At 33.3% G+C, this 13,549-nt stretch overlaps 1 protein-coding gene across 1 annotated transcript in view; it reads left to right on the plus strand.

Annotated features, from left to right (window-relative positions):
* The window catches only part of CHSY3 (chondroitin sulfate synthase 3), a 287,787-nt gene that overhangs the window by 3,556 nt on the left and 270,682 nt on the right, over positions 1 to 13,549 (plus strand). Inside the window, exon 2 of the mRNA XM_081233755.1 lies at positions 408 to 691. Within this exon, the coding sequence (XP_081089881.1) occupies positions 408 to 691 (284 nt within the window). The remainder of the gene's footprint in view (positions 1 to 407; positions 692 to 13,549) is intronic.

Below are 13,549 nucleotides of genomic sequence, written 5' to 3' on the forward strand. Positions count from 1 at the left end.
ATTATAATTTAACAAGAACTGAGTGTAGAGTTAATAACTAGAGATGTCTTGGGTTTGGGTTGAGAGGAGTGAAATCCTTAGAGATGGTTGGCAGAGGAAATAGTGATAATTAGATATGAAAATACAGAATTGGGTAATTTGATACAAACATATAAAAAAGAGGGCATTCCTGGTGAATGCAATATCTTATAGGTGGATAGATAGGTATATGTGATGAAAATTTTATTATAATTTAAAAATTAGTATTTTTTAAATCATGGAATATTCAAAGAAGTTTTTCTTCTTTTCAATTGTATAAGACTTGTGGGGAGTTTATGCACAATATTGGAAGTTCTTTCCTTTGCTTGGTGTATTATAAATGATTATGAAATTAGGAAAAGGAGTGATTGTTGCCTTTCTCTTTGTAGGTGATAAGTTGGAAGAATTTCTTAGATCACTGAATAGCAGCAAGCCCCTCTACCTGGGCCAGACTGGCCTGGGGAATATTGAAGAACTCGGAAAGTTGGGGCTGGAGCCTGGGGAGAACTTCTGCATGGGAGGACCTGGAATGATCTTCAGTCGCGAGGTTCTCAGGAGGATGGTGCCACATATTGGTGAATGCCTCAGAGAAATGTACACGACTCACGAGGACGTGGAAGTAGGAAGATGTGTTCGACGTTTTGGTGGGACTCAGTGCGTCTGGTCTTATGAGGTAAGACTTGAGCTGTGATGAAAATGTTCTCATATTACAGGTAGGTGACAGTTTACAGTCTGGGGCAGTGATTCTATTTATTCTCTCTGTATCTTTGTATTTGCTTGAAAATGATAGCAACAGCCAGTGATGGACACAAGGGCGATTGTGGGAGATGCCTTTCTTATCAGAGCTGAGGCCTGTCCAAGGCTTTCTTATTAGTGTGACCCGTAACTTTAAGCAGCAGCTTATGTATATAGTCACATCTCTGGAAGATGCTACTTCCGCTTTATTTGCTTTATTGGTGTTTATATACATGTGTATCCATTTCCTGTCTCTAACAAGAGGATTAATTCTGTTCTCTTGGGCTGTAGCTTTTAGCATTTCGTCCTTTGTTTGTTGTTATTTTGGTTAGGTATATAATCGCATCTCTTTGTTTTCAAATAGTTAAACTCTGTAGTTTCTTGGAAGATTCTTATGTGGAAATTTAACATACATTTTTAAAGCATAGGAAAAATTAACTCATAATGTTATATCACTTATAATAGACTTATTCACAAACTTTAAAAGGCATGATTATATGGAAAAACAGAAGTTCTGAAGATGTTAAGTAACTGCTTAATATTATGACTGGTTCTCTAAAATTTTGTTTTGTGTCTGCCCTCATTCCATTTTCTCAACCGCACCCATTATTTAAATAATCTGAGTTATGAACTGTTGTTTTATTGTAGTAACTCGTTTTATGAAATAATCTGAGGTTTTTTCCCTTCAGAAATTGGTTTTGAAATGAAAAGCAATTATGTTTAAAACAGTTTTCCTGAAAGTTAATCTTAGTAAAAGTTACTTAACACTTAAATAACGTATTGCAGTTTTCACTACAGTTTGGTTGTCAAGTGGTTGGAGTTAAATGCTTTCTCAGTATCGAAGAAACATTTTATGAAAACTTGTTCCCTGTGAAGTCATTATACCTCAAGATTACACAGTCCCATTCATTTTTCTTTTAGAAATGTAATCCCACTTTCCTTAATTTAGCTTTCTTTTTTATGCATCATGATATTTACACTATGGGGAAGTATTTCTTATATTTATTACAGAAAGTAAGTATTAATAGTAACTAGTTACTTGGAATATGTGCTATGCAAATTTAAAATTATTACATACCTTATTCCTTTTATTGATAGAAACTATTTTTCTTTTATAAAAGCAACTTACGTATACCTTTATAATAAAAATGTAGATAAGCACATTATATTTTAAAAATAGGTAATTTAATAAACTCAATGAAAAAGATTTGTCTCTCCATTTAATATAAAACTAATTGGAAGGCAAAAAAAATACTTTATATGGAAAACAGAATCAGTTGATATTTGCTTACATGAAAATATTATCTTTCAGACATTGTCTGTGTATGGATGAGTAAAAAATCATATTTTAAATAAAGATGGAAAATTATTATATTTTATCTGATGCTTTATTGCCTTAACATCACATAGAAAGTTTTAACAAACCTTTTTTGTCCCTCCATTCAAGTTTTCATTGATTCTGCTGTGAAGGTACAGTCCTCACATAGCAGCCTGCCCATTCCTGATCCAAGACAGTAAAATATGCTCAGGTGACCTACATGCTCAAGAATTGATTTAATATTTTATTTATAATATAGGCATTTGTTCTGGTTAAAGGGGAGTTAATAGTAGATCTGCACCCTCTCTGTTAGAATAAGTGGAATCTTAGATCTTTTCATTAATTGACATAAAAGAAGAGACAAACAAAGGGAACTCCAAGTCTTGTAGGATATAACTTTATGATCACCATATTTACATTAACTTTTGACAATACATTTTAATTTTAGACTGACAATTACCCATCACTAACTTCAGAATCTGTATGAAAAAAAATAATTTCTACATTTTTTCCTAGCATTAGAAAATGTTATCTTCTAAAGGAATACTGTTTCAGAATGTTGACTTGATATTTTGCTAAGCAATTACATAGAATTTACTTTATTTTGGAATTTCAATCTTTAAAGGAGCTATTTAAACAACATTTATTTTAGAGGTGGCATTGATTTAATCCTAACTCTGACCCTAACCCTAACCCTGAGTCTTATTTAAAGGAATAATGGAAATTTTCTTTACCAAGGAATATATTAAATAGTATCTGTATTTAGTAAAGATAAGTATACAATTAAATTATATCTAAGCATTTTAACATTAGGGTGTGTTCTACATTTCCTGTACACCGAGTAGGTAGATTGGGGCACAGCCAAACTAGGGCTTTCCAGGTCGGGTTTTAGGTTACTTGATGTCCAACTATGCTACTGTTCACATTATATGGAAAAATTAATCTATTCCACTCTGGGTTGGCATTCATATAAAGGTGAGATTTCACATCTGGTCATAGAATAAACTATGAAACCCATCAGTAATTTTGTTTCCATATTTCTTTTATAAGAACCATCTACAACAGAATTTTCTTAAAATTTTGAATTTTCTTTGCTAAACTTTCCGTAGCTTTTAGGATTTTGTTTGACTTTTCCTCCTAATAAAAGTTCTTGCAGAGTTAACAGCGCTGTTACAGAAACATGTTCACAATTTTTGAGTTTGAATAAATGAAGCATCATGATGGAATGTTATCTTTTAAAAATGATAAACAGGCTTGCAGATCTTGTAGGAAGAGAATTTGACAAAAATATTACAATTATAGATTGTATAGCGTGTAGCTATTCTTGACTATGAATTACATTATTTGAAAATCTAGGAATCTTCTACTCTTCTTTACTGCTGAATTAAAGTATGCTTTCTCTGTGTATATATACAATTAAGCATAATATTGGCAAGAGGGAGGAGAGGGAAGGAGGGGGGGAGAGAGAGAGAGAGACAGAGAGATAGAGAGACAGAGAGAGATAGAGAGAGGTATAAACTTGAATTTGAGTTTGAGTCACCAGTCTACCACTCATTAGTTTCATTGTCTTTTTAAAATTACTTCTCTGAGCCTTGTTTAATTCAATTGAAAGCAGAGATTGTAATGGTGTCTGCCTCATAGATTTTATAGAAGATTAAGTGAAACGGTGAAATGATCCATGTAAAGTTCTACATAGTATCTGTCACGTAGTAAATTGTCAATAGGTGTTAGCTATTATTGTCATAATACTGAATAGATCATGTATGATATTACATATAACATGGTTTCATCAATTTTATTCATTTACTAATTATTATTAATGAGTGATTCATCTATATCAAAAAGTCAGATGAAATAAAATTTTTTCCAATGAAGAATACAAGTGTAAGGTTTTTTTGGCAAAGAACAAGAAACGAGTGTGTTTCAGTATTTTAGAACTATGAGGAATCCAATATTGGTAAAACATAAAACATGGATGACTTTCAGACATGCACTATGAATATTTGCTTCAGTCTTTGACTATCATATTAAATAACTGATCTTGAGACTGTGAAAAATATTATTTAACAAGTGATTATTTAATATATGTATTGAAGGAATCTCAAACAGATCAGACTCTATCTACATTAAAAAAATTACTGTATGGATTTCTAGATTAGCCCCCTTTTCTGAATTTCATTGGAATTTTAGGTAGGAAAGGAAGTCAGTAGTATCTCATTCTGCAGTCAATTCACAAGACCACCCTGGAACTTGTCTCTCAAGGCAGCTGGAAACCCCTCCTGATGTTTCCCAGGTGTTTCAGGAAGTGATATATATTAATAGCTTTGGTTCTTCCTCACGATAAGGTCCTGGTGGTCTGGGAAAATATGTCTTGCTTGTTGGCCCCTTGCTCTGTTTCTTCCTCTGTCATCTCTACCTACTTTTCCTTTCTTCTGTCATTAACAAGCAATAAAATACATTACAAATGCATTTTGATATGCATTGTTTCTCGTCACGTTCTCAGTAAATTAAATGCTCATGACAGGCCAACCTTGATATTCCAAGACATGACACATAGGGCCCAGGAATGGCTTGACTTCTTCTGAATAAAGAGGGCTTTGGTTGCTGATGGGTCTCAGTCAGACTGGTTCTCTCTGTACCTGAGACCATTGGAGAGTCAGAATTGAGATTCTTCCTTCCCCACCTAGAGGTAGAAACATCTAGTTTTCAAGGACATATGGCAGATGTTCATAATCATCAGACTTCGTGGGTTGCTGTTATACTCATTTATATCTCAATTGTGTAAGTATAGAGGACTAACTGAAGCATGATCATGAAAAATTATTCTATGCTTTACATTTTGTGAGTGTTAGAATTTATTGGCATCTACTGTTGGCTAAGTTCACATTTTTGGTTGAGCTCTATCTTGGCTACTGCTTTTCTAGTTATCTGAGCTACAATCTGGCAGCTTGGGAGGCTGCATATGGCTCTTAAATGTTGTTTGGCACGTGGGGTGTTTTAAGGTTTTCTTGATTTTGTTTTTTGATGCCATTAGCAGAGGCAGGCAGTCTTGAGTCCCTTCATGACCTATTGTTGTGCACCAGCCTCTCCTTGCATGTTTAGTTTAACTGCCTGGACCAGGTAGGCATAAGAGTGTTGATATTTTGAGTCAGATAATCCACGTGTTGCAAATTTCATTAGAAGATTCTCTAGGAAATAAAGTAATTTTCTAGTGAGAATGAGATGTGTATTTTAAATAGTTTACAGAGAATTAATTTTTTCAAACTTGGCTGTTTAGAGTTGTAAATCGTATAATACAGTTACACTTTGTTATAGGTATTTTTTAGTAAATTACTAGACTAGTGAGGAGTAGAAAGTTCTCACTGTTGAAAAATTGTTTGTACAATTCATTTTCATTCTGTGTCTTAGCAGAATTGGAAGTTCCTTTTCTTTGGTTTTTGTTTTAATCAGATCACTTACATTAAAGCATTAAAATAATTTCAATGATTCTTCTTCTCCCTGTGAGGGAGTTTTGCATTTCATCCATGTAAGAGTCATTTTCAGAATAGTGTGTATTTATCTTTTTAATGTTAGCAGTTAAATGGAGCCAAAAATATGTATCTTTATTTTGTCTAATTAAATGTTGTTTCAAAGAAAACAGAGTCCCATGTTGATGGAATTATTTCTCTGTGGTTTAAAAAATCATTTCTTATGACTAAACAGATTTTTAATAGATTTCTTAAAGAGTTAATTTCACACCAGAATGTCTTATGTCTAATCTTGGCCCCCTGAAGGCTATAAACACCCTAGAAAATTCCATTATTTCACAAAAGGATATATTCTGGAAGTGTTTCCTTGGCCTTGTAATACCAGAGAACTATACCATAAAAAATGTAACTACATAGAAATTCTTTGTTACATAACCATTAAGGTTAAAATATCTGTCCCATCCTTATAGGGCTGTTACACATCCTTCTTATCTTCTTTCTGTTACTTATGAGCTTCCCTTTTCTGTAATGCTAATTTTGTTGTATCATGAACATGGTTTATGCCCCTGAAGTATATTAATATCTATGGAAAAAGTATAAGTCTGGGATTTTTACCTAAAATTCAGTCCTTCAAAAATTCAGTCTTTTCTTGGTTCTAATTCAGTCATATTTAGTTTTTAACTTAACTAAAAACAGTGAGCTTCTCACACCTACTCTTCCCACCCCCATTCCACTTGTCAGATGAAATCATCCCGCATTGATTTTATGAAATCTCTTTTCTGCCACACTGCTTCCTTCATTGTACAAAATAAAATTGCATTGTGAGTTGAAGGACAAACTTGGTACAGTTTCTCCATGTTTTGTAGTCTTAGCTAGTCTGTTTTCATTGTTAACTAATGCCTTACCACCTGAATTCCGAGAATGTTTGTTTTCCAACAGTTGTGAAAAATGCAAAGTTTGGAAGATGCTTCCATGCAATTTGAAATGAGCTCCATGATAACATAAACACTCATATTAGTTAAAAACTTTGAATACTTTTCCTCCTTAATTGATCAAAAGTATTCTAATTTCCTGAAAAATTCCAAGTCGGTTTTCTACTTCCACTTCCTTTGTCTTGGTTTCTAAAAAGCTATGTGAGAAACATTCATTTCAATCTCTTTTCTAGCTAGTGAATTAATGAATTAGTGCTCAACATACAAAAAAATGTAATCTATCATATAACTGTACTGCATTTTACTTTGACTATAGCATGTTACTTCTTTTGCACAAAATATATTAAAAGTAACTTTTAATAAGGTGTTTAAGCTAAACATAAACTTCATTAAAATAAAATCAATGTCTTGAATCATATGAGTCATTATTTGATATTATTGAGCGATAGGAAAACATGTAAACTGAAAAATTGAGGAGTTGCAGTTCCTCAGAATTCTCATGCTCTTTTCATTTACTGTCCTATTAAACAATACTCTAGTTAAGGCTTAACCACAAATAAATCAGTTTGAGTCATGACATACAGTTAATGTTAGCCTGTCTTGCAAAGGTGTTGGACATTTATAGTACAAAAAGCATGTTACAAGTTTCTAAATTAACTGAATCAAAATAATATATTTATTTAAAAAATTCAACCAGCATTGTTTTGGGAACTAATGAATGAAATGGATTTCTTAATATTCTGAGATTTTAAAATCTTCACTCACCATTTATAATTTTGAAAGCTGTGTCCCTCATTCTTCACAGCCAGTGGTAGTTGAACTCTTCATTATCCCTTTCTGTTTCATTCATTTTTATTGTAGAGCTATTTATTTATAGGGTAGATGGTTTAAAGAAATATACAGATTAATAGAAGTAACATACAATAAAATAAAATTAAAATGTGAAGAAATAAGGGAAAAAGGAAGACATATATAGAAAAATAAGAAAACAAAAAGGAAAAATACATGTTGAGTTCCTTTTTTCCTGGCATTAAAGAGAACCCTAGCTTGACTTGATACTAAGACCTGGGAGAAATCTTCCCCATGGAGCAGACAGGGGTTCTGAGGGATCACATACTCAGCACCACTTCTTTGATAAGTAGAATAGCATGATTTGCTTGGCTGTTTCTAATAAATTCCCTCATTATAAACCAAGACTGTAATGCAGAAGGGCAATTCTTCAGGAGGAATTCTACTTGGAGACAATGCAATTATGGTCAGGTACACCATTGTTGGATAACTTCTGTGATTGTATTTTAAAATTCAGAATACTTTTCAGAGAGCCGTCTATGGGTATTACTTCTCAGGCAAATGTTTTATGTTAGTTTGGCCAACAGGAAATTTGAATTATGCATATTCTCTGGTGAAAACCCAGAGTGTAGCCATTGTGTCCTTGATTAAGGGAAGATCTGTGGTTGTGCTTTGCTCAGCAAGAGGAAGGTAGAGACACCAGCTACAAATGGAGAAATCAAACCAAATCATGGACCAGGTGGTGACCCCACCTGAGGAGCCCTGAGTCAGGCCCAAGAGAATTCCTAACAACTTGAGTTATCAGTGTGGTTACCTAGCTTTTGAGCTAATTATTAGAAGTGTCTTTTTTCCATAAATTTAATAATTATACTTATTATATAAGTTATATAAATAATTATATATTTATTAAATTTACTATATAATTTAATTTTAATGTAAATTTTGCATGCACAGATTAAAATATTTAAAGATCAACATTTTAATGATGAAACAATGTTTTAATAATCTAATAGTCTATTATACAAAAATAAATTTTAAATGAAATAAGGTTATTTAATATTCATGATGAGTATCCTAAAATGTGAAAAAAAATATAGGGTGAAAATAAATTTAAGTATTCTGCTTTAGAATTCAGTCATCTCATATCTTAAAAGCCAGTTGATTTCATTTGCTCAAATACATTTATTGAGCACGTCCTATAAGCAGTGGACACACAGACCTTCCTTTTCCTCATGGAGCCCCCAGGGAGGAGAACTCATACTTCTAACCAATCTCTGCTTTCACATCTGATACAGAGTTGGGTTTCCCATCTCTGTCATCCTTCTCAATCTTTTTCCTTCTAAGTCATGAAAGCTCCAGTTGGGTCCAACATTGGTACCCATCTTGGAACTAGGATCAAATGATTCTTATTTTAATTTTCTTAAGTGAGCATCTTCCTCTCGTTTGTATTACTGTCTCCTGAAGAGGAGAAAACCAAAGACGTGTTTAGTAATTTTATGGCATATTAATATATTTTGTGCCTGTTATATAGCACAGAACACCAGGATTTTGTTTTTTAATTAAGTCTGGAACTATACTACCTGGCTTCAAATCCCAGCTCTGCCATTCACTAGCTGAATGGCCTTAGTCAAGTTACTTAACTTCTCAGTGCCTTAGTTTCCTTATCTGTCGAATGGATATAACAACAGTACTTACCTCACAACACTGTTGTGAAGATTAAATGAGTTAATGTATATAGCAGCACTCAGAATAATACCCGGGAGTGTTAAGCATTCTGTAACTGTTAGCTATTTTTGCAGAAGCAGAATGGCATAAAATAGTGCCAACTTTACAGAGCCATTGCGAGGAATAAAAAGGTCAGTGTATTAGAAGCCCTTAGAATAATGCTTGATATGTACTAATTCCTATATAACTGTTAACTATTATTAATATTTTCCAATTTACAATGTTCATATTCTTTTTTTCCTCTTATGGGAAAGAAATAATGTTGACTGGAAAGCGTTTATTGCAACTGCCTTCTGAAAGCTGGGCTTTGCTGTAGTAGGGAGGGTGCTGATTCAGAGGTTCTCTGCCCTGACTGCGCAATGGAGTCCCCTGGGGGACTTTGAAAAAATTCTGATGATGGAACCCATCCCTGACTCATTATATCAGAGTCTTTTATAGGTGAGGCCTGTAGCATGGGTAGTGTTAAAAACTTTCCAGGTGATTCTAATGTGGCTCTAGGGTTTAGACCTTTGTATAAATTATTTTTTATTAATTTTCTGTTTTCAAATATCCAATCCATTCTTAACTATTCCATAAATGTTATATTTTCCTTTCAGGAAAAATTATAGGAAAGGAATCAGCACTTCTGCATTTCTTTCTATGTCTACTACTCATCTGTTCCAAAGAGTTAGTCACTGGATTTAAAGACAATGAATATAAAGCCATCACTCACAATTGTATGTTTCCTCATGGTCTGATTTTCATGGTTTATATATTACTTTTTTGTTTTAGAAAAATACAAGATTGATTTTAAAATATATTTAGAAAAAAATACATTGTTTATTCATGAAAGACTTAAGGTGTTACTGATGGTTTTATTTATTACATTTGAATAACTGTATAGTAATAGAGCTCTTAAAATATAGGTGGAATGTTTTCATTGACTTGTTTGCTTTAACAATGACTTTTTAAATTGGAGCTCAAAAGGAAAAAAGGTATCAGTGATCCATTTCATTGAGTACAGAAACCAAAGCTTACTTAAAAACTTAAATGAATAACTTCGATTTCAGCCAGTTATTCTCAGATATTTCCTTGTCCACTGCTATAGCTGACTGCTATAATGGAGGGAAGTATAAGACACACAGGAATGTAAGGGAAGAAGTTCCCAAGGAGAACAGGAAAATGCAGTACTTCCTCCAAACTAGAAGTAATGCACAGGGACATTGCCAGGTGAGTTGCCACATTGCCAGGGGATACATGGGAAGGCAAAGGTGGAAGAATAGCATGATAGCAAATAGTGTGTTTGATTCAAGCATATCTGGTGGCAGGAGACATGAGGCTCAAAAGCTGTTGGTAGACCTTGATTGTGAAAGGCCCTGTATGTCATCCTCAAAGGTTTAGAGTATACCTTGTAGATCAATGATTCTTAGAATTAGTGGGGGTTATATAATTGGTTTAGATCCACTTATTATGGAGCCCATGAATAGTATGTTAAAAATCTTTCTGCGTGATTCTAATGAGCAGTCAGAGTGAAAAATCTGTTCCATAATGGGGAGCTTTGAAGAATACTTCATAGGTAACCATGATCAGATTACCCTTTGGTGGCTGGAGCATGGAAGGATGGATTGGATGGATGGAAGGATGGATTATCTCTTGTGCCTAGAGATAGTGACACAAGACAGTTAGGAGGCTATTGCCCCAGACCAAATGAGAGATGAGTCTTGATCAAAGAGTCAAAGTGGAAGTGGAGGTGAGGAGAAGGAATTGAGAGGTAGTGAGGAGAGAGAATTGACCAAAGTAGGTGATTGGTGAGATGTAAGGGTGGAATGGGGGAAAGTTTAAGGTGACTCCTAGGTATTGGACTCAGGTGATGGTATTATAATATTCCTAGCAATAGGGAGTAATGGAAGAAGAGTAGTTTTCGGTGATTGGTGTATTTGAGGCATGAGCAGAGAAGAAATGACTTCTATTTTCGGTACATTGAGTCTCACTCATCATTCATTTATTCAGCAAATACTTACTGAGCACCTGATACTCCAGGCACTTTTCTAGGCACAGGAGTTATAGCAGTCAAAAAGAAAGAACAAATAGACAAAAGTCCTTGTCTTATTTTCTAGAGGGGAAAGACAATCAATAATCAGGGGAGGGGCTAAGGGATGCAGGATGATGGGTGTGCAGTTTTAAATAGGATTGTTTGGTGGGCCTCACTGAGATGATATTTGAGCCATGCAGATATCTGAGGGAGAAACCTTCCAGCCAAAAACAGTAGGTGGGCAAGTCCCCAGGAAAATGTATTTGGCAGGTCAAGAACTAGCCAGAAGGCAAGAGAAACTAGAGTTGAGAAGGTGCTGGGAGAGTAGTAAAATGTGAGATCAGAGAGGAAAAGGGGTGAGAGACGATGGGTCAGGTATCATATATGGCTTTGTAGCCCTTTGTAAATACTTGAAAAGTGAGGCCCACATAGCTTGAACAACTTTTCCAGATTATATAGGCAGGAGTATTGCTCTGTTGTATTATCAGACTGCATGTTGATTATATATATACCAAGTATGTGTATTATATCATATTTAGCATAAATGTATACATAAAACATTTCTGTATACATAAAACATTTCTTAATGTATAAGCTTGTGAAGACATTTAATGGGGAGTCACAGGGGTGCTTTATTACTAAAAGGCCAGTAAGTGGATAATGAGCATAAAGCATAATAAATGTTAAGTTATGAATTTGGACTTCCATTTATTGTGTGATTTACCAGATCTTTTATGCAATATTTTATGTCATTGTATAGATTTTTGCAATAAGACTGCAAAACAAATTTTGGGTCATTAAAGCATATGGCATGGAACTTTATCATATAGTGTTATTTGGCAGTGGAACAAGTTCTTTTCCTTGAAAATTTAGTTGATAATTTTAGATAGCAGTTTATTGCATATTTACATGACATCATTTGTTATACCCGGAGGTTATTCTTATAGAATCATTTTATAACAGTTCTATCTGAAATGGCTTTAGATCAATGTTCCACATCTCTTAGGATACGTCTTCCTTTGTCAAGCTGGAGTTTCAGATTTATGAACATATAATTCTGTTTTGTGTCTTAATTAATTGCACTGTAGGTGCTTCTGCTACAAGTAGATTTATAGCAGGATAATTTTAGATTAATTACATAGCATATAAATCCGTCATCCCCATATAATTGCTTACATTAAGATTCATATGTTTACCTTATGGTTGTTTAAAATTCTGCATTTCTCTTATTTAACCTATATCTTGTCTTGGTTTCCCTTTTTTAAATTAAATATTCTTAAAGATTTACGAAGTTGTGGTCAAATTGCAGAAAGAATATCTCCTAACTTTGGAAAGTCTGTATAGAGACCCACCACAGTCAAATAATCTTTATTTCAGTATTTGTTCTTCTGACAATATATTTTATAGTAGTGTTTGTGAATGTTTATTTTCATTGGTTGTAAGTATGTAACTGATGATTACTTTTGCTAGTATACACATTTGTTACACATGCATTACCATATTTATATATTCAATCGAGTAAATTCTACATATGGATTGTCTAACAATCGTTGTAAAAATAATTTCAAGTCCATTATAATTGATTTGTTTTTTCATTTAAAGAGCATTTAACAGTATACCATAAATTAATTTTTTGAAACCTAAGCAATATAATGAATAGCATTGTATTAATTGAAACCCATAATCATTATAATATAATTATGATAGTTCTATAATAAAACAAAATTCTTGAATCAGACCCTATAAATGTAGGCATTTTCAATGAGGTCCTGTAAGTCCATAATTTAAATAAATTTTATTTTTCCGTCCTTTTTTCTACCTAACTTCTAATTTTCTTAATCTTAACTAAATTTTAATTTTCTGTCCTTTATTTCCCTAATATTTCTTTGTTTTCTAGAGTTCATAGTGTTCAGATGGTATGATCAGATTTTATTCCGCCTCAGTCCATTTTTAGATTGATTCCTTATCTTACAAAATACAACCACAATGACCTAATATTCTGGACACATTATGAAGCTTCATTACACTTTTCTTGTAAAACTAAATTGCTAGATTAAGAGAGAAAATATGACATCTTATTTCCATTTTGACACTTTTAACAAAGTGTCACATGAAGTAGGTCTTGTGTTCATAGATGCGAATAGAAACCTAGCAAACACTCTCAAAATAGTCAAGGCTTAAAAAACTTAAATCTCATTTGAATTAGACCAAAGTTCCATTTTGTCAAATACATCATTTTGAAGAATTGCTTGAAACAGTTGATAATGAGTGTAATTGATTTTACCAAATTTGGCAAGACAGTTGTAAAATGTGTCGGAAAATACTGGAAGATCTGTTCCATTGCTTTCCAGATGTTACTGTATAGCAGTTATCAGTTTTGTGTAAAGTGTGTAAGTAATAATACTGACAATTCCTGCTTATGTAAAACATTTGTGCTTTTATTTTTTAAAGAGCCCCTGCTTTCATCTTATTCTTTGTCCAAAGGTAGTTTTGTGATTGAAAACACTATGTGAAAAAAATATTTTGGGGGATTTGAGTGATGAATTCCTTTTGT

The sequence above is a fragment of the Mesoplodon bidens genome, assembly GCF_964165515.1.
Source record: "Mesoplodon bidens genome assembly, chromosome: 4".
Classification (NCBI taxonomy): domain Eukaryota; kingdom Metazoa; phylum Chordata; class Mammalia; order Artiodactyla; family Ziphiidae; genus Mesoplodon; species Mesoplodon bidens.